The sequence below is a fragment of the Schistocerca serialis genome, chromosome 11 (assembly GCF_023864345.2).
Source record: "Schistocerca serialis cubense isolate TAMUIC-IGC-003099 chromosome 11, iqSchSeri2.2, whole genome shotgun sequence".
In the NCBI taxonomy this organism is placed as follows: domain Eukaryota; kingdom Metazoa; phylum Arthropoda; class Insecta; order Orthoptera; family Acrididae; genus Schistocerca; species Schistocerca serialis.
The window spans coordinates 42234458-42257686 of NC_064648.1; the positions used below are offsets into that span (position 1 = coordinate 42234458).

General features: G+C 40.3%; 1 protein-coding gene across 1 annotated transcript in view; it reads left to right on the forward strand.

The window, feature by feature from the left end:
* Positions 1-12789: 12789 nt before the first annotated feature.
* The window catches only part of LOC126427283 (zinc finger protein 492-like), a 95772-nt gene continuing 85332 nt past the window's right edge, over positions 12790-23229 (forward strand). Inside the window, exons 1-2 of the mRNA XM_050089559.1 lie at positions 12790-12864; positions 14449-14537. Coding sequence (XP_049945516.1) covers positions 14466-14537 — 72 coding nt within the window. The 5' untranslated portion in view covers positions 12790-12864; positions 14449-14465. The remainder of the gene's footprint in view (positions 12865-14448; positions 14538-23229) is intronic.

Here is a 23229-nt window from a genome sequence, read left to right on the forward strand (position 1 = left end):
GTATACCTGGAAGATTCCTGGAGATACTAAAAGGTATCAGATAGATTATATAATGGTAAGACAGAGATTTAGGAACCAGGTTTTAAATTGTAAGACATTTCCAGGGGCAGATGTGGACTCTGACCACAATCTATTGGTTATGAACTGCAGATTGAAACTGAAGAAACTGCAAAAAGCTGGGAATTTAAGGAGATGGGATCTGGATAAACTGAAAGAACCAGAGGTTGTAGAGAGTTTGAGGGAGAGCATAAGGGAACAATTGACAGGAATGGGGGAAAGAAATACAGTAGAAGAAGAATGGGTAGCTCTGAGGGATGAAGTAGTGAAGGCAGCAGACGATCAAGTAGGTAAAAAGACGAGGGCTAATAGAAATCCTTGGGTAACAGAAGAAATATTGAATTTAATTGATGAAAGGAGAAAATATAAAAATGCAATAAATGAAGCAGGCAAAAAGGAATACAAACGTCTCAAAAATGACATCGACAGGAAGTGCAAAATGGCTAAGCAGGGATGGCTAGAGGACAAATGTAAGGATGTAGAGGCTTGTCTCACTAGGGGTAAGATAGATACTGCCTACAGGAAAATTAAAGAGGCCATTGGAGAGAAGAGAACCACTTTTATGAATATCAAGAGCTCAGAAGGCAACCCAGTTCTAAGCAAAGAAGGGAAGGCACAAAGGTGGAAGGAGTATATAGAGGGTTTATACAAGGGCGATGTACTTGAGGACAATATTATGGAAATGGAAGAGAATGTAGATGAAGACGAAATGGGAGATAAGATACTGCGTGAAGAATTTGACAGAGCACTGAAAGACCTGAGTCAAAACAAGGCCCCGGGAATAGACAACATTCCATTAGAACTACTGATGGCCTTGGGAGAGCCAGTCATGACAAAACTCTACCATCTGGTGAGCAAGATGTATGAGACAGGCGAAATACCCACAGACTTCAAGAAGAATATAATAATTCCAATCCCAAAGAAAGCAGGTGTTGACAGATGTGAAAATTACCGAACTATCAGTTTAATAAGTCACAGCTGCAAAATACTAATGCGAATTCTTTACAGACGAATGAAAAAACTGGTAGAAGCGGACCTCGGGGAAGATCAGTTTGGATTCCGTAGAAATGTTGGAACACGTGAGGCAATACTAACCTTACGACTTATCTTAGAAGAAAGATTAAGAAAAGGCAAACCTACGTTTCTAACATTTGTAGACTTAGAGAAAGCTTTTGACAATGTTGACTGGAATACTCTCTTTCAAATTCTGAAGGTGGCAGGGGTAAAATACAGGGAGCGAAAGCCTATTTACAATTTGTACAGAAACCAGATGGCAGTTGTAAGAGTCGAGGGGCATGAAAGGGAAGCAGTGGTTGGGAAAGGAGTGAGACAGGGTTGCAGCCTGTCCCCGATGTTATTCAATCTGTATATTGAGCAAGCAGTAAAGGAAACAAAAGAAAAACTCGGAGTAGGTATTAAAATTCATGGAGAAGAAGCATAAATTTTGAGGTTCGCCGATGACATTGTAATTCTGTCAGAGACAGCAAAGGACTTGGGAGAGCAGTTGAATGGAATGGACAGTGTCTTGAAAGGAGGATATAAGATGAACATCAACAAAAGCAAAACAAGGATAATGGAATGTAGTAAATTAAATCGGGTGATGCTGAGGGAATTAGATTAGGAAATGAGACACTTAAAGTAGTAAAGGAATTTTGCTATTTAGGGAGTAAAATAACTGATGATGGTCGAAGTAGAGAGGATATAAAATGTAGACTGGCAATGGCAAGGAAAGCGTTTCTGAAGAAGAGAAATTTGTTAACATCGAGTATCGATTTAAGTGTCAGGAAGTCGTTTCTGAAAATATTTGTATGGAGTGTAGCCATGTATGGAAGTGAAACATGGACGATAACTAGTTTGGACAAGAAGAGAATAGAAGCTTTCGAAATGTGGTGCTACAGAAGAATGCTGAAGATAAGGTGGGTAGATCACGTAACTAATGAGGAGGTATTGAATAGGATTGGGGAGAAGAGAAGTTTGTGGCACAACTTGACTAGAAGAAGGGATCGGTTGGTAGGACATGTTTTGAGGCATCAAGGGATCACAAATTTAGCATTGGAGGGCAGCGTGGAGGGTAAAAATCATAGAGGGAGACCAAGAGATGTATACACTAAGCTGATTCAGAAGGATGTAGGTTGCAGTAGGTACTGGGAGATGAAGAAGCTTGCGCAGGATAGAGTAGCATGGAGAGCTGCATCAAACCAGTCTCAGGACTGAAGACCACAACAACAACAACATCTTAAAGTGTAACAACGCTAAAAAGACCAATGTTATATGTGAAAGCTTAGCTTTTCTTGTAGGTTATTATTCTTCTAGATCAATATTATTCATGAAAGCTCAGCTTTTCTTCTAGCTACACGATGTACATTAATTTAAACTATTAACTTTTCCTATTTGGTTATTTACACTACTTAACAGTGATGTTGCTATTGGCTGACTACATTACGCATCCAATGCTCTGGTTGCTGTCATTGGCTGCCGAAATGACGTGACATGAGCTATGATTGGCTTACGAAAGCGCACTGCGATTACTATTTCAATGCTTCGGAAATTAATGTGCTGTGTTTGCTGGAATTCGAATTTATACTTTCGTAATACGAAAATATGCAGCGTATGTGCAGCACATCAAAGCTCTTTTCAAAACGCGTTTCTTTTTTTTTTATTTATTCCCCTAAAGTTTCGGGAAGGAAAGTTCGATGCTGGTGTATAAAGCCTTTACCATTCAAAGAATTGATGTTTTTACTGCTCTGAAGGAAGCTACACTGTCGCTTATCATGGAAAAAGTGTAATTTAACCTTGGAAAAAGTGTATTTTCATGCTGGAAAAAGTGCGTTTTTGACTGGGAGCTTTGGGAATAATCCTGGAATTTATCCTCCTCTGCATATACACCCTGTGTGAATCACTGTCAAGACAGATCTCCATGTTGATGCGCCACTTCCTAGTGAGAAACAATATGTTATTGAAGAGATCAGTCCAATTTCCGTCATCTGATGTCTTGGTACAAGAACTGCTCTCCACACAACAATTATCTGTGCCTGTGCACATTTAGGCAAAAGCAAAGTCAATTAAGTTGTATTTGCTTCTTCAGTGAGAGTATATCTATAGGTAATAAGTTTCCAGTAATGTTACAATGAAAGAGATACAGAAAATGAAATGGGTTGTGGCTTAGACTGTGAATTCGTTTGTTTATCAGGTGCATAGTACAATGATGTAAATTCTTTATGAGAGGCCATCAACAATAATTTACTTATTTCTGCAAACATGTTTGGGAAAAATATCTTTTTAATAGAGACTCTGCTTCTGTGTTTTTAACAAGACAATATTAATGACAAAATTTATGTGATTGAAATGGAAATGTCTAGTTGGGGGCACTGACTCGATTGTGTAACTTAAGCCATAGCTGTTGTAAATGTAAATGATGTGGTTGAGAGATGGTTATTGACAGTTATATAAGAATATACAGCCTACAGTTGCAGGTTAACTTTATCGTTTACCTAGGTTTCAACATTAGTAATAATGTCTTCTTCAGAACATAAATTATTATTTAAATGTTTGCCTAAAGCAAGCCATCTCCTAAGTCAACTTTATGAAACTTGATGCATAACCAAAAGGTTTTGTCACTTCTAATAAACAAGCTGTAGCAAATTCACTTTAAGCCCATTGTATGGGCTCTAGTCACACGATGAGGCTCTAGTCACATGACGAGGCCCATACAATGGGCTTAAAGTGAATTTGCTACAGCTTGTTTAATTGAAGTGACAAAACCTTATGGTTATGAATCAAGTTTTATAAAGTTGACTTAGGGCATGGCTTGTTTTAGGCAAACATTTAAATAAAAATTTTTGTTCTGAGGAAGACGTTATTACTAAAGTTGAAACTTACGTAAACGCTAAAGTTAACCAGCAACTGTAGGCTGTATGTTCTTATATTAACAATATCAGTTGCTGTCGCTGCATAAAAATGCTAAAAATTATGTTATTGACAGTTCACTTCATGGTGTATGGCTGATGAGTGCCATTTCTAGACTTTTGGGAGGTGATTTTGCTTGGGGGGGAGTAGGTGGAAGGGGATCTCATGTAAAAGTTTCCCCTGTCATTTCATATCTATAACTGTGTAGGCTGATGACCAAAGAAAAATATAGCACCACTGTAGTTTATTTGTTGCAGTAAACATGATGCTACCACAAGATTTCAATGTGTGCCTGATGTCTCTCTTGCTACGGAGTGCTGTGATGGGATTCCTTCGCAACATCTTTGGACATGCATCTGGCTGGTGTTAGAGTTTCACTAAGATATCGCTGGCAATGATACAATTAACTCTGAAACACACAGTGCCTGAGAAGGCAGAGAAATGTGATTATGATTTTTGTAGAAAAGTTGCAGAAAATATTACCAATGTTTTGTGTTCAACAGCTGCAAAAGGCTGTTATCATCGAGACTGCTATGCTAAATTAGTGTCAAACCCCTCCTCTGTTTGAAACTGGGGCCACTCTCTTGGTATCAAGTTTGATGCTGCTTTGCAAGAAGTATGCAATTTTCTAGGTTCTTCAGAGAAATCCCAAATGTCACCCTATAATTTACTGCAGAAAGTCAATGAATGACTCCCAGACTGAGATACAATGACTATAAAAATGCTTAGAATACAAATTGTTAGAACATTACAGTTATGGAGTCATTCCACAAATATTCAATGACCCATCGCCCAACCCCTAGTCTGGTTAAGCTTCATTGACGATGCATCTTCGTGATCTGGACCCAGGACCAACGCAACCTATCCACATTCCTTCAGAACCGCAACACCCTTTCCTCTATCTGCTTCACCTGGTCCTCCTCTACACAATATGCCATCTTCCACGAAGTTGACCTCCACCTCTCTGACGTCTCCATCCACACCACAGTGAACATCAAACTCACTAGCCACACCAACAGTACCTGTATTTCAACAGCTGCCATCCCTTCCACCTTGCCCTGTATGCTGAAGAGCGCACAAAGACCTTTGCAGGCAGCAAAGTTCCCCCAATATAGTACACAAACAAGTTTTCTGGACTGGAACAGGTGAAACATATCGTTAACCACTGAATACAACAGCATGCCGAATTGAATCCATGGGAGTAATGCTGCAAACGATCAATGCTTGACACCTTTCCTGGGAGTCAAGCAACTGTTTCCGATGCACCACTGCACGTATACTGTAATCCTAGGACCTTCACATTGACGATGAAACTCAGGACGTTCGTCAGCATCAGGCACCGTGATGATTTGAGTTCAAGCGAGTAACGTTGCAAACGGACTCTGCTTAGAACCTTTAAAGGGAGCGCAGTAGTTGCTTCCATTACACCACTGCGTGTATACTGTAACCCTTGGACCTTCACATTGACGACGAAACACAGAAATTACATCGGGGTTGAATACAACAGGTACCATGCCGACTTCTGTCAGGGCGAGTAACGGTGCCAGCGTTGTCTGCTTGGAACCTTTCCTAGGAGTGACGTATTTTCTTCCGATGCACCACTGCACATTTACACTTACACTTGGACTATCACACTGACGATGAAACACTGAAATTGCAACGTGATTGAATTCAACAGCATGCTGAATTCAATCCACAAGAGTAACACTGCAAATTATCAATGCTTGGCACCTTTCCTGCGAGTCAAACAACTGTTTCCGATTTACAACTGCGCATATAATGTAACCCTTGGACTTTCACATTGGCGATGAAACTCAGGAAGTTCATCGGAATTGTAAACATTAAGCAACGTGACAACTTGTGTCCAGGCAAGTATCGTTGCAAACAGACTTTGCGTAGAACATTTAATGGGAGTGCAGTAGTTGCTTCCATTGCATCACTGCACGTGTACTGTAACCCTTGGACCTTCACATTGACGACGACACACAGAAATTACATCGGGACTGAATATAACAGGTACCATGTCGACCTCTGTTAGGCCGACTCTGCTTGGAACCTTTGCTAGGAGAGACGTAGTATCTTCCGATGCAGGACTGCACGTTTACAGTAACTATTATACTGTCACATTGACGATGAAACACTGAAATTGCAACGGGATTGAATACTACTGGCACCATGCCGACTTCTCTCCAAGCAAGAAATGCTGCAAACTGTCGCTGCTTGGACCCTCTCCTATGAGTGCATTAGTTAATTCCATTGCACCACTGCAGGGTTACTGTTACCCTTGGACCATCACATTGACGATGAAGTACAGAAATTACATCGGTATTGAATACATCAGGCAGCATGCCGACTTCTGTCAGGGCGAGTAAGGCTGCAAACAGTCTGTGTTTATAGTAACCCTTGGAGATTCACAGTGACGATGAAACACAGAAATTGGATTGGGACTGAAAACTACAAGCTCCATTGCGACTACTGTCCAGGCAAATAACGGTGCAAACGGTCTCCGCTTGGAACTTTTGCTGGGAGTCCAGTAGATGATTGGGATGCACTTCTGCACGTTTGCTGTAGCCCTTACACCTTACGTTGACGATGAAACACAGAAATTGCATCTGGATTGAATACAACAGGCACCATGCCAATTTCTGTCCAGGCGAGTAACCCTGTCAACGGTCTCTGATTGCATCCTTTCGAACGAGTGATGTATTTTCTTCCGATGCACCACTGCACGTTTACCGTAACATTTCGAAATCACATTGATGACGAAACATTGAAATTGCATCGGGATTGAATACAACAGGCACCATGTCGACTTCTGTCCAGGAGTGTTAAGATGGAAGCGGTTTTTTGCGTGGAACTTTTCTGGGAGTGCAGTTGATGTTTCCGATGCCCCACTGCATGTTTAGCGTAACCCACTGAACCTCATATTGACGACGAAACACAGAAATTGCATGGGGATTGAATAAAACAGGCACTATGAGGACTTCATTCCAGGTGAGTAACGCTGCAAACCGTTCTTTGATTGGAACTTTCCTGGGAGTGCATTGGTAGCTTCCGATGCACCACTGCACTTTTACCGTAACCCTCGGAACCGCACATTGACGATGAAATACAGAAATTTCATCGGGATTGATTACAACAGGCACCATGTCGATTTCTGTCCAGGCGAGTAACCCTGTCAACGGTCTCTGATTGCAACCTTTCGAAGGAGTGACGTACTTTCTTTCGTTGCACCACTGCACGTTAAGCGTAACACTTCGAATATCACATTGACGATGAAACACTGAAAGTGCGTCGGGACTGAATACAACAGGCACCATGCCGAGTTCTGTCCAGACGAGTAACTTTGCAAACGATCTCTGCTTGGAACCTTTCCTGTGAGTGCAACAACAGTTTCCGATGCACCACTGCACCTTTTCTGTCACCCTTGGTTCTTCACATTGACGATGAAACACTGTAAGTGAATCAGGATTGATTACAACAGGCACCATGCAGTCTTCTGTCCAGGCGAGTAACCCTGTCAACGGTCTCTGATTTGCAACTTTTCGTGGGAGTGACGTATTTTCTTCCGTTGCACCACTCCAAGTTTACCGTGACACGTGGAGTATCACATTGACGATGAAACACAGAAATTGCATCGGGATTGAATACAACAGCCACCATGCCGACTTCTATGTGAGCAACGCTGCAATCGGTCGCTCTTTGGAATTTTTTGTAACAATACGAGTCAAGATAGATGCAACGGAACTTGAATAGCGTATTTGCCTGTATTGGTTACGGTAGAGAGATCGATCTTTCCGTCCTGTCTGTATATTTACATATAATATTGCATGAATAAAGGCTGGGCGAGTGTAAAGCTATCGTTAAAAATGCACGCCACGCGATTTGTTACGATTTGGTCGGTCATAATAATAATAACATGCTTTTGAATACAATTAAAGTATAACGGCGATACCTGTTTACCGTTATTGGAAATAATATGTAGTAAATCAGTGAGTCAGGTTGCCGATCCTAAAATTGGGCATATTAAGGTGTTTTGCTTTATATCGACGAAGCCGATGATACAGCGTCATTTTTTTCGTTTACTCTTAGAAATAAACAAGTAAAGAAGTGCTAATTGTGCGTTGTGAAAAAATATAGGGGCGAGTTTTAAATAACTACGGTATACGATCAGAGTAACAAAAGGACATTTAGTTGCACGAAATCGCGGGTAGCGAAGTGTGGTCAATTCCGGGATAAATCTATACGCATCCCACGAGGGACGCAGTATTGAGACATTATTATTATTATTATATCGCGGAGAGTGGGCTCCAATTTATGATAAGGAGAAAAACTGTATCATTATTATTGACTGTTGGTGTCGAGCAACCTAAACTATTCATCAAAGGGTTTCGATGGAACTTGGGGGTTAGCGTTCAGGCACTCGCATATACTCCACATCAGAGTGTGAATGAGTGGTGAATGCGAAATAAAACTGTGAACAAAGTTACGTTAAATAAAACAGAAGAAACAAGACAAGTTGGTCGTATCTGTTGTTATTCCATGAACTGTAACATTTATTATCGTTGTACGAAGCCTTTATAGACGATCGTTATAACAATTTGCTTCGAAGGGATCTCGTTACGAGTTAAGTTTTGGGGACCTGGTCAAGAGGGGGTAGTTCGTAGATCTTAACTACTGTAGCTATTCTGGAATCAGGTGCTACCGTGACCGTTGTGTGTTGTCAATGACTTATGGTTACCATAGCTCATGCTCTCAGATCGACGCGCCTTTCCACTTGGTATAACGGTGCCTCACGGCAACAACGACAACGCCGACGACGAAGGAAGATACGGTAGACTTTCTATCCTGAGAGCGCAGTAGTTGTTTCCGTTGCACCACTTCAGGTTTACTGTAACCCTTGGACCATCACATTGACGGTGAAGCACAGTTATTGCATCGGCATTGAATACAACATGCACCATACCGACTTCTGTCAGGCGAGTAACGGTGCTAACGTCCTTTGCTTGGAACCTTTCCGAGGAGTGTCATATTTTCTTCCGACGCACCACTGCACGTTTACCGTAACGCTTGGAATATCACATTGACGATGAAACACTAAAATTGCATCGGGATTGAATACAACAGCCACCATGTCGGCTTCTGTCCAGAGGAGTAACACTGCAAACGGTCGCTGGTTGGAACCTTTCCTTTGAGTGCAGTAATTGTTTCCGTTGCACCACTGCACGTTTACCGTAACCATTGGACCACCACATTGACGATGAAACACTGAAAATGCATCGGGATTGAATACAACAGGTAACATGTCGATTTCTCTCCAGACGCGTAACGCTGCCAACGGTCTCTGCTTGCAACCTTTTCTAGTAGTGACGTGTTTTCTTCCGATGCACTACTGCACGTTTACTGTAACGCTTGGAATATCACATTGACGACGAAACATTGAAATCGCATGGGCTTGAATACAACAGGGACCGTGCTGACTTCTGTCCAGGAGTGTAACGCTGCAAACAGTTCTTTGCTTGGAACTTTCATGGGAGTGCAGTAGCAGGTTCCGATGCACCACTGCGCTTATTTTTTAAAATATTTTTCTATTGAGATTTTCAAATATTGCTGGCTGCTTTGAATAAGGTTATTTTTACTTGTGTGGTCATAGTGTCTTTAGCTGCTGTACAGTTATTCATAGTATTTCAACCAATCTTCACTACTGCTAAAAATATCATCACATTAGTACAATAACTAGGTCTCGATCTTTTGCACCTTTGAATCGTCACTACTAGTCTTCCCTCTGCTACAGCTACGTCTCTCTCGGGATTTACTGTTAGATCACAATACTCACTTCAATAATGATGTAAATATTATATCAGTGAGCATCTCTCTGCTACAGTTAACTGTTTTGAATTGCCCAGGAGTGTAACGCTGCAAACAGCGACTGCAAATGATACGATAACTGTCATGATGGAGGCAGGTATCGTGAATTACGCTATTGTAATACCTAAACTTCAAACAGGGATATATTTATGTTGTCTGTGTGTGATGGTAAAACTGTTCATGTTGGCAACAACGTTTGGTGAGTATTTTCCCAATTTTTGATGGTTTTGTCCTGTTTATGCCATAAAGAGTAAAGAAATCAGGTGCGTTTGTTTGGTTTCAGAGCTCTCTGGTAGTAGTAATTTGTTAGTTATGAGTTCCAGAGGGAAATTATTATGGTATTTCTTCTATAGAATTGCAGTCTCTTGCTTGTATGTATAACAACATCCTTCTGAAATACTGTTGCTTTCAAATCAAATTTCAACACTTTATTTCTCTTTCCTGTTTTCTTCATTTTCTACAGACGCAAAGTGGAAACATTTTTTTAAATTTTTTCTCAAGCTGAAGAGTAGGGAAAGTTTGAAATATAGAATACTCAATATACTAGATTATGTTTGTGTTCTTCTGTAAGTAGCCTTGATTCTTTGTGTTTCCTGAGTGTGAAACCACTCATATCAGCCACTTTCCTCGCCAATGACAACAATCACGATTCATATTCCCCATCAGACATCTCTCCTTCTATTTTGGAATATCAACTAGCATCTGGTGTTGAATCACATGAAGAGCCACAAAAATGAGCAAATGTTAATATGAAGCCATTAAAGCCAACTGAGGGTAACAAAGTTCAGAGCTACTGTAGACAGCCAATGAAGGTGACTTTCAAGGACAAGCAACGCCATAAAAAATATATGAACATTGATAACATAGGGATATAAATGTTTTCAAAATCGGGTACCACTGCTAAAATGCTACATTTCATCCAGGGAACTCGATGTTCCAGGAGCTTACATGAAAGATTCATGTTGAGACAACTGCAGAAGTAAATGTCATAAGAAGTTTGTCCATGCAGAAAGGCTGAACATTTTTTAAAGATATTACAAATTAGAGATGTATGAGAGAAATAGAGGCTTTATTTGCAGTAATTCAGGCAAGCTAGCCCATGATTGAACTCAAAAAGGAACTTAACTGTTGCTATGAGGAACAGAACGAATCCAAGTCTGCAAGACCATGTTTCTGAATAAACTTGGAATCTGTTAAGGTGTTGTGATTACAGCGATGAAGAAAGGAGCATTCAAAAACACAAATGAGGAAGGCAGAAGAACGATCATCTGAGGAAATTTAGTTCACCAAAAATTTGGGATGGTTTGAGGAATCAAGCTGAAAATTTTTCAGTGGCTCAGTATTGGTACCTTCACTCTGGAAAAACATTCCTTAGATTCTCACTTAACATCACACTCATTTGCTCCCTGTACAAATCTGTGCATACATACCATATTTACAGAAAGAGAGTTTCAGAGGATTGTAGTCTTTGTTTTCGTCATCCCAAAGAAAGATCAGTGATGCCTATACATGGCCTAGAGTACTGCTATGGTCCATAACGATGTACTTACAACTAATTATGAAGCTCACCTTTTATAAAAATACATGGCTCGAGAGGAGAAGAAACAAGACATGGAGTGAGCCCAAAACTTATATAGGACTTCTGTAAGCTGCAACTTCTGTTTCCAGCACGTTTTGTTGACAACAACTGATCCCATCAACAATGGTTTGTTTTATAAGCAGCGACTGAATTTTTTGAAATTTTTCAGACAATGACATCAAGTCAAAACAAGAAGAGTGTTTCATGTACTCGGAAATACAGGGAAAACGAGGAAGATGTGAGATAGCAATCTGTTTATATGGATGTTGAAGTCTCTACCTGCAATGGTAAAACTCATTTCAACGATTGTTGTGGAGGACAGAATCTAAACAAATTTGTTGCTGCAATGTTCTCGTCTGCTATTCAGGAAATATCTAACCTAGAATTAACCCATCACTGGAAAATCTAACCTAGAATTCATTGATTTAAATTCATGTTTATTCATCATGGTGAAATGGAATGTACCTCATTGCATCTGGCAGTCACTACAGAATTTTAAAGAAGTTGGTAAAAGTGGACTGGCCTGCTGACTGAAATACTATTGCTGAAAATGCAAGAAGAAGGGGGTGACAAACCTTATATTGTTCGTGAAACAACCCGTGAGAATATTATCAACTGACAGTATCATGTGATTTGTTACATTGCAGTTACAAAAGAAGATGTGAACAGGAAACCAGTCAGATGGTTAAGACCGAGTGAGGTTGTGTAGTGGTTAACACACTGGGCTAGCAATTGGGAGAACGATGGTTCAAACCAGTATCTGACAACAGAGATTCAGGTTTTCCGTGACTTCCCTAAATCGCTCCAAGCAAAAGCCGGGATGTTTCATTTGAAACGGCACAGCCAATTTCCTTCCCATCCTTAACACAATCCGAGCTTGTGCACTGTTTCAATGACCTTGGTGTCGATGGGACGCTAAAACTAATCTTCCTTCCTACTTCGGATTGGAATGTCATAAAACAGCGTCCATTTGTTATGCGATTTAAAGAAAACTTTAACAAAGAGTTTAGGGCTCATAACTGTAACAAGAAAACAGAAACATCAACAAGATCTCACTGTCAAGCGCCTTGTACATGCCCGTCCTGCCTGTAACAAAGGAAAATTAGAACGATTTGATGTCCCTGTTCAGATCAGTGCTTCGCATACGGTACAGTGAAGATGTAAAATTCCAAGAAATTTCCAGACGCATTTCTTCAATAACAGCTATTTTAAGTTATCTAGTTGTTGCACTAAAATAGTGATAAGGATTTACTAAAGAGATAGAATATCCTATGGAATTTAATTTTCGCATTTTATCTTTCCAGCTTTTCCATACTGCTTATCTCATAGCTCACGGCAAAGTGATTTGTCTTCCTGCAAGCTCTTTGGTTCAGCTGGTTTCAGTGGCGTATTGTGTAGTCAGCTGCAACCTTGTGCCCGTGGTTTTGCTGAAATATTTGTGTGCTATTCTCCAGGTAATTTGTGAACTGCAAACAAGAATAAATGAAGAGAATTGTTTTGGAACTAGGTTAACACGGTACTTCATTTCTATCACAATAACCGTTGAGTTTGAGGAGTATAATAGTTCGCGAATATCTTGTGATGACGCTGTGGCAGCTATGTTTGAGGCAGCTGTCTTCAATTTTTTAGTGGGTACATCAGGATGAGATTTTATTCTGTATTTAATTGTGGTCACATCACCTATAGCGTGCTTGGTGACGGTGTGTGAATGTTGTACTTTTTCAGATTATGTTCATAACAGCCAAATACCTGAGTTATTAGGCTTGTTGTTTTTGGCCTGTCCAGTAAAATCGCTACGTGTACCTTCGTAAAAGAAACGGCTGAGATTGTGACGTGTTGCCAGTAATATTTTGTCTGTGACTGACGAAACAACGTGGAAGTTCAAACATTCGCAATGTTAGTACGGTTATGTTGACTTACTTAGCTGTAGTAATGATTGTGATGATAATTTACTGTGATGTGATGTAGACATATAGCGGCTCCAGATTGTAGGGCTAACGTAAGCATTTTTTGTTTCGAGTTTCCACAGTTACATTATTTCATGGTTTGATTATGTTCGCATGAAAGGAAATGCTGTAATTCTGTGGCACTTTGTTAGTTTTCACTTATTATTCGTGTTTCTAGTATTCGTCTAATCGTATGTAAGTACCAATTTGTTGTAGTGTGTGGGTTTTAATGGAGTTCTGTATAAGAATACTGTAACATTATTTTGGAACTGGCGAAATACGATATACAAATTAACTGTAATTCGCCTAACATAAAGCATTACATGTCATCAGAATTTAATAGATTACAGTTAGTAAGAAGTCGTTTCAGTAAATCAGTTGTGTAAGAAAATACTAACCAATGTTTAATCTTCATGGTAATCAAGAATGAGAACATTCACACTGCAGTGTGCAATCTATGGTACATGCATATGGTTTTCTTTAATAGCAGGTAAAGATGCTAAAACGATATTTACTGTAAATGGATTATACATTCGTGAATAAATACAGATGAAGAAAGTTTCAAGGTAACATCTATGTTGAAAAGGCATATTCACTGATAAACAATCAGTATGTCCAGATTTTCATCATGTCCCCATAAGACTGAAATTAACGCAACAAACAAAATGTATAAAGAAATATTTGGTGTTATTAAGTAATTTTGATTGAATCTATTGACTGCTTTGATTGTTCTTAATGCTGAAGTTAGTGCATGCACAAAAAATACGTCTTCCATAATTGTTACAATAGGGCAGTGTCCATAAGCCAGTGTTACAAAGGAGCAGTAGGAATTGTAAATACTCAGTTTCCAGTACGTGTTACATTGATTGTTTTTTTCTCTTCATGACCTGAGAAATGGAAGCTAGTTTATATCACTAAACACACTTTTCTTCAGCTACTTCAAATCTGTTTCCTATGTAGTCACCCATTTGCATGTAGTCACCCATTTGCTGCATCCAATAGATGAGTGAAAATACTGCCATTGAGCTATACTTCATGGTAACAACAGAAAACAAGTACAACTGTTCTTATATGATTACTTTCCTTTTTCAGACTGTAGAACTGAAGTCATGGACCAGGAGCCAACAATGTGGATAAAAAAAGAGGGAACAGATGAAATAAAAGCTGAGTTATGTTTCATGGTAAGTGGCTTATTTTTATTTCATAAGTGTTTCATTAACTTCTGTGTGCAGTATGGTGTGTGAATACATACAATTGATGTCATACTGCTGTAAACATGAGTAATTGTTTACTAAAAAACTGATGAACTTTGTCTGAAATTACATTTTGCGCAGTGCATTGAAATAGTCCTTGGAAATACGGAAGTGTCCGATCCCACCCGTCTGCTTTGACCCATGACGTCACAAATATGGCGGAAACAAAAACAAACACACACACTTTCCACAAGAAGCCTAATGACACTAACGGGACAAGCACGGGAAATGGGGTGTTTTGGGTGGGGGGCAAACTAAATATAAACAAATTTAGACGCCTTGCGTAGCTACAACGTGTAAGTGAAGACAGCCATGCATGAATACCCACCCACCTCCCCAGGGGTCGTAACCCCTGCAACCCATAGAAGATAAAGATGCTTCAGTAGCTGATTAGTGTTTTTTGTCTTTTTTTAAAAAAAAATATCTCATGGGATAGAACGAACAGATCAGAAAGATAAATATAATAAACTAAAACAGAAATTCGAGGAAACAGATAGTTAAAATAAGTAATAAGTGTTTTTAAATTTTAAAAAAAATCTCATGAGATAGAATGAACAGATCAGAAAAGTAAATAAGATAAGATAAAACAGAACTGGAGACAGCCACACTCAAACAGAACTCCGCGCCGTCATGACGTCACACACGACAACACCCTTACGTCACGGGTCAAAGCCGACGCGTTGGATCGGATGCTTCTGTCGACCCATAGTCCTTATATTAAACCTCACATAGAATTGAGCAAGATTTTCTATTTAATGTTCAGTAAACATGGAAAACTTTTTTAATGCACAACCCAACTATACTGATAAACTGGTTGCCATAAAGTGGGTATATTCTGCTCTGATACACTTCTTTTAAATCAGAATGTTAATGTGCAACTCACAAATAACTATGACTATTGTGAATGTTAGCAGTGCCATTAAATTTATAAATGGTATGGGTGCAGTTAACGCATTATTGCAGCGTACCATGGAACGGAATGAGAATTGTAATTTTTTTATTGATGATATAAAATTATTTGTAAATAATTTTGAAGTGACATTCGCATGGTCACAAATCTGAGAAGTACACTTGCAGTACTATTAACATTAGGTGTTGACTTTGAATATGTGAACAACGTGTAAGTAGGACTGTCAGCAGTAATGTTAAATTTCAGACAAATATCACATGGAAGCATACATTTACACAGCTTGTAGGTGCAGAACAAATTTGTATGTCGGCAGCAAAGTTTTGATGAAGCCATGGGGTTACACATTAAATATTGACAGGTTTGTTCATAACCACTTTCTGCATTTGCTGCAAGTTGTTGCATGTTTTGTTTATGAAACTGCCAGAATGTTACAATTAGTGGTGTAAATAATCTTACATATACATGTCACTTAAAATCTGATGCAGCGCAGCCATTTGTAGGGTATTCAGTTATCAGCAGGCAAACAAATTCACGTGGTGCCACTAGTAATTTTATTCTGCCAACTAGAAATGAGGGTCCTGATACAATCACGCAAACAACTTTGTACAGTCTGTGCTGAACGTCTGATTCAACATCTCTCTTGGGTGCAACTGCAGAAGTACTGTGATAACATTAATGCAACATTTGCATTTGAATATGTGAGTGCTTCGTGATAGTTTCTACGAACTATGTGATCAGCTTGCAATTCATCTGACAAGCAGTATCACAACAGTAATCCTAAACCATCACTATGAGGAAATGATAGGAAAGTAAATACACTAAACTTTATTAATTGCAAAAAGAGAGGTTAGACCCAACATAGTTCAAGCTTTGGCTTTGACGCCTGACGTAGTGATGGTTTTGCATACAGAATATGGATGCACAACACACATCATGTGAATGAAAAGCAATTTGAAGAGTCATTGGCCTTGGACCTGAACCTGATAACTATTCAAAGGCTACAAGGTTAAAATGTGGTGCTAGACCCCCTCTTCCTTGGAATATTGGTTGTGGTGAGAGACTGATCCATAGTGCAGCTCAAGGCCTAGCCTAGGTTGCAAGGTGGCAGTGTGGCTGTGAGCTGACAAAGCCTAGAAATGTGAAAGCCAAGTAAAGGATGTGGTAACAAATTAACCAGTAGCACAGCCTAATGTTTATCAAAAAACCCAAACGGTGCCCAGAATGTAACTTTTACATACAAGAAGTGTTCTCTTACATTGTGTGCAGTGTTAGTTTGACTGAACTTCCCTATGACTTTGAGCGATGCATGTAGACATATCAGATGAAAGTCACCTTCTTTGCCAAATTAATTAAAACTTAATTTTTGGTTGGTGTATATTTTGGGCATGAGGACATGCTGGAAAGTAATGGCTCAAATTTTTTATTTGAAAGTTATCGAAGCATTTTAATTAAAACAAACTTTATAAACATTTTACATCTCTATTCTTCATGTTTATATATTTATTTCAAACAGTCACCGTGTCACTGAACACCTTTCTCCCAATAAGACACCAGGTTGTTGGTGTCGTCACTGTAGAATGTTTGACTTTGTTGGCAGACCCACATTCTCACCTCTGCTCACACCAATTCATCACTATCAAAGTGAAGTCCTTGAAGGTGTTCTTTAGGTTTTGGAAACAGTTGAAAATTCATTGCCTCAAATCGGTTCACTATGGAGGATGATCAATAATAACAAATCAAAGGTGTCAGACTGTTGCTGGTGCAAAAGAAATTGTGTATGGTCTGGCATTGTTGTGCTGAAGGAGAGGGTGCTCCACGTGTGGATGAATTATTTTAATTTGTGCTCTGTGTTCTGAGGTTTTTCTCACGTGCTGACACGGTTAAATAACACAGACCCATGTTACACACTGCAGTTCAGAACTCTCCAGCAGGAGGGTGCTGCATATTGTCAGCAAAGTGGTAACATCAACAGAGTAATATGCATGACAACTGATATTAAGAACAGAATCAAAATTTTGCAGACCTTTTCTGGTACGCCCTTGTAATAAATTGATGCATTTGACAGTTGCCTCGAATGTTGTGGAATGGTTCCCTTGACATTGCCCAGCTCTCATTTGGAAGTAACAATACTAAATCCATATACACATCAGCCAAAACATTATGACCACTGATCTGCTATCAATGTAAACGCATCCAGGCAATAGCACCTCACCTTGTCTCCTAGTCACACATGCACAGTACATGGAGTATCAGTGAGCATGCTGTCTGGGAGTAAAATAGGGAATGCACTCGGTCTATCAGAGTTTGACCAACAGCAGATTTTGATGGCCTGAAGGCTTGGGATGAGAATTTTGAAAGCTGCACAGCTTGTTGGGTGTCTGAGGAGTGCTGTGGCAGTTGTATCCAACACATGGCAAAACAAAGGTGAAACCATGTCCAGACATTGTGGTTGGGCAAGTACCCCTAGTGACAGATGGTAGACATCATAGACTGGGAAGACTGATAAAACAACACATGAAGCAAACTGTGGCATAACTAACATCAGACATTAATGCTGGGCAGAGTACAACTGTGGCTGAATGCACAATGCTCCAAACACTCCTAATGATGAGACTTTGCAGCTGATAATCCACAAATGAGCCAGTGTTAACACCATCACATCGAAAACTACAACTGAAACAGGCATGTAACTATTGGTGCTGGATGTTGGCACAATGGCAGAGTACTGCATGGTCTGATGAATACTGATACCTTCATCATGTATTTGTGGGGTGTATTTCCATCACCCACAAGGGGAGCAGGCCCTTGACTCCTGTACTGGTGGGGCCTGCATTATACTCTGGGAAATGTCCATGTGGGCACCCATGGTTCTAGTGGAGCTCGTGCAAGGCACAATGTCAGAAAAGGAGTATTGTAAACAGGTTGCAAAGCACATCCACCCGTTCTGTTGTTGTTGCAATCTCCAGTCCTGAGACTGGATTGATGCAGCTCTCAGTGCTGCCCTATCCTGTGCAAGATTCTTCATCTCAGGGTAACTACTGCAATCCACATCCTCCTGAATCTGTTTAGTGTAGTTGTGCCTTGATCTCTCAACGATTTTTACCTTCCACCCTTCCCTCCAATACTAAATCGATGATCTCTTGATGCCTCAGAACGTGGCCTACGAAACAATCCCTTCTTCTAGTCAAGTTCTGCCACAAATCCATCTTCTCCCCAGTTCTATTCAGTGTCTCCTCATTAGTTACATGATTACCCATCTAATCTTCAGCATTCTTCAATAGCACCTTGTTTCAAAAGCTTCTTTTATCTTCTCGTCTAAACTAATTATCATCCATGTTTCATTTCCATACGTGGATATACTCCATTCAAATACTTTCAGAAAAGATTTCCTGACACTTAACTGCATACTTGATGTTAACAAATGTCTCTTCAGAAATACTTTCCTTGCCATTGCCAGTCTACATTTTATATCCTCTCTACTTCGACCATCACCAGTTATTTTGCTCCCCAAATGGCAAATCTCATCTATTACCTTAAGTGTCTTATTTTCTAATCTAATTCTGTCGTCATTGCCTGATTTAATTAGACTGCATTACACTATCATTGTTTTGCCTCTGTTGACGTTCATCTTGTATCCCGCTGTGAAGGCACTGTCCATTCTGGTAAACTGCCCTTCCAGATCCTTGGCTGTCTCTGACTGAATTACAATGTTGTCAGTAATCGTCAGTTTTTATTTCTTCTCCCTGGATTTTAATTCCTACTCAGAATTTTTCTTTTGTTTCCTTTATTGCTTGCTCAATATACAGATTGAACAACACCAGGTATAGGCTAAAACCCTGTCTCACTCCGGTCCCAACCACTGTTTCTGTTTCATACCCCTCGACTTTTATAACTGCTATCTGGTTTCTGTACAAATTTTAAATATAATTTCGCTCTCTGTATTTGATGGCTGCCACCTTTCAGAGTTTGAATGAGCCAGGACCTGACTAAGAGCTTGTCAGTATGTAAACTAAATTCCCAATGTTCAAAATAAAATGTGAATTTCTCGAGGGCAAACAGAACCGCCAAGACTTCCCATTCATACACAGAATATTTCATCTCCACAGGTGAAAGTTTTAAGGTCCATAGGCTATTGGGCATCAACCTGCCACACACCCCTTCCCATTCTGCCCCTGCGGGATGACAGCTGCCACTTTCTACTCCAGAAGAATTAGGGGTGTCTCTGAGAGAACAGTAGCTCAAAATTGGGTATGGCTGATACTGGTGGTTTACTAAGTGCCACCTTAATGGCTTCATAAGATTCCGGATGACTTCCATCCCATTTGAAATTTCTTAAATCATTAAGGCATCTCACTAATTTAGTAAAATTGGGTACAAACTTTCGAAAAATTGTCATGCCCATGAACCATGCCACAACTTTCTTATTTCTAGGAGCTGCAAGTTTTCACAAATCACTAGTATGCTCCTGTCAATTCTAATGCAATCAGTGGAACTAGGATGTTCCAAGAATGAAATGTATGTGCCAGTTTGATTTGAGATGGTTTCACAGTGTCTCACCTCCCTGTGGTAAACCAGGACTGCCTCAAGATGTTGATGTTCAGACAGATTAGAACTGTAAATAACCATGCCATCTAGGTAATTATAGGCACACTTCAACATGAAATCATCCATAACACAATCTAGAAGGCAAGTCATATGGGCAACCCCCATTGACAAACCAAAGTGCACCCTGTTAAAATCTTAGAGGTTCCAGTCTGTGCAGAAGGCAGTAATATGCTTGGAATCATCTGTTAACATGGTCTGATATGTGAGATTGAGATGCAGGACAGTAAAATACTGAGCCTGACTAAACCAAGTAAAAGAATTATGCAGATTGAGAAGTGGCAGAGATTCCAAAACTACCTTCTCATTAACCACATAACCTACAACTGTATGAAACACCCCGCTGCTGCCCATAGATACTGAGAATATGGGAGAAGCATAGGTTGAGGGCCTGATGACCCCATTGAACAACATATTATTAATCAAAGCACATACACATTTCATCTTTGATGGAGAAAGCCTCTAAAGATCTTGCCTCTCTGAAATGTCATTTCTAAGGTGAATCTTGTACTGGATTACATTGGTGACATCCAATCTGTTAGTTAATATCTGTGGTAAACAATCAAGAACTTCCAGTACCAGCTTCACCTCTACTGGACCAAGGTGACTGAGCTCAAATTGTGAACATTGTGGTAACACACTATGAATTCCTTTGGCAACCTGACAGCAGCACAACGTGAACTTTTTCAGCTGGCTTAAATTTAAAATAAACAACCCTGGCTTGACAGTCTAACACCAACCCACTACCACTTACAAAAACACACTGCAAAATTAAGTTCACTGAAAGATTTTTAGTTACTGTCCACTTCACAGGCCAAGAAAATTTTCAAATACTCAGTTTTGCCAACCATAGGCAACATCTGCCCAGTGAGAGCTCAACATTGGGAGGACGGATGCAAACAAGGCAATTCACAGGTATGGTGGAACTCCAAATACCACAGATAATTCAAAAAGGAAACTGAACTACCAGAGTTGAGGGGAGTGCACACTGGTTCCTGGTTAAGTTGTACCCAAAGGTAAGGCAGGGCTTCCCCTGTTTTGGACTTGGCACAGAGAGAGCACTTTGGCAGTAGAACACTGCCATGCCTCTTCCATTCCTTGTGATGCCAGCTGTTTGACTCCCCTTCCACGGAACTGGACATAGCGATGCGAAATGCCCCTCTATGTTACACCGGAAACACATCCTATGCTGGACTCGCATTTGGGAGGACGACGGTTCAATCCTGCATCTGGCCATCCTGATGTAGATTTTTGGTGATTCCCCTATATCACTCCAGGCCAGTGCCGGGATGGTTCCTTTGAAAGGGCATGGCAGACTTCCTTCCCCATCATTTCCTAATCCGATAAGACCAATGACCTCGCTGTCTGTCTCCTTCCCCAAACAATCCAATCCACATCCTATGCTTCTTCCTTACATGTTGTCCCCTTTTAAATTACCTGGAATCTCAATCCCCATTCTGATAATGACACTCAAATCCACATCACTGCTGGCTTGCAAAACTCTGGCTTCAATAGCGGACACCAAAGCCTCTAATTCAGTAAGATGTGCATTTATTAGTGAAGGTAATGCATGAATGGTCCTGTGGCTGCATTTTCTCTAATGTATTGTTGAGTATTTGTATCTCTGTGGCTAGCAATTCCAAGGATGGAATGGTCATATGCGTTCATCCATGTACATAGGTAAAGGTTCACGAGGAAACTGCACTAACCATAAATGTTTATGCTTGAGCAGCCTTTTAATAACAGGTTGCAATGTCAGCCCGATAATTGATTTCCACAACTTCCTCGATGTTGCACTTCATGTAAAATTAGACTGAAAACACGGCTTAACATGAGGTACAGTGCCTGGACAACAACATTATTGGAGATGGCCAAAGTGTCGGCATGAAACATAGATTTGACCATGATCCACAGGATATCACCTGTCTTTAAATTCTACATTGAAAGTTCCATTATAGTTTCAAGCAGTAACATTATTTGGTAAGATAATTTCCCAAATGAATTCCCCTCTGGTCCATAAAGGTGTCTGGAGCATTACTACTACTACTTCCAGCAGTTATCTGTTGGTGGGAGAATCTTGTTCACCACCTATTGCTCCTAATTTGTCTAAATCAAGGTGGCTGACCCCACTTTGCAAGTCATGCACCTGCCCCTGTGACTGCAGAACTAATGTAGCCTGCTCAGAATAGAGATTACATTGTGGAATACCCCACAAGTGATCCCAATGGATCAATTGCACCTGAATTGTATGTATTTGCTTATGGAGGGGCTGACTACTTCATAAACATTCTACATTCTGACACAAGGTTGTCATGGCCAGAGCTCAGTCAGCTAGTGCAACATACACACCAGTTGATAGGTTTTAGATTCAAACTTTCCACCTTCGCAAACTAAAACTCAGAAAATGTTTTAATAAATGAACAAATAATTATTTGGAAACAGATGGCTCTTAAAGACAACACAGAAGCATAACTCAACTCATAGGTTAAAACTGAATAGCTATCCTGGAAGACAGAGCAATTTATATTTGCCTCAGGACCCTGTGCACCACTGTGGGTTCAACTAGTGACAGGAATTTTTAGGATGAGTCCGGTGACCAGCGTACTGATGGAGGCTGGTGTCCCTCCATTCCAGATCAGATGAGCACAACTGCTCGCCAGTTACGCAGCACAAATTGGTAGTTACCCTGAGCATCAGAATTACCGTCTCCTTGTTCCACCTACGGCAGTCCATCTCCCGCATAGGCGGCCCAGATCTGGGCTAATGATTGCAGTTCATGTGCGGACCCTTTGCTCCAAACTGGAGTCCTTCCCTTTACCACTTCTACTTCAGGTCCATTCACATACGCCTCCATGGTGTACGCCTTGGCTGCAGCTTCGCCTGGACCTTTCACATGGACCTACGGACTCCATTAACCTTGCGGCTCTCTGCTGTCACTTCCTCTCGATTCTTGACGTATTCCAGGGCTCTGAAGTGGTTTAGACTGCCAACTCGATGGCTGATGGTCGCTTTTGGCTTTGCATACGTGCACAGCGGCCATATTGAACAGATTTCTTACCTGAGGTCTTCAGTGTATTCACTGCAGAGCTGGTGGCCATTTCTCTTGCA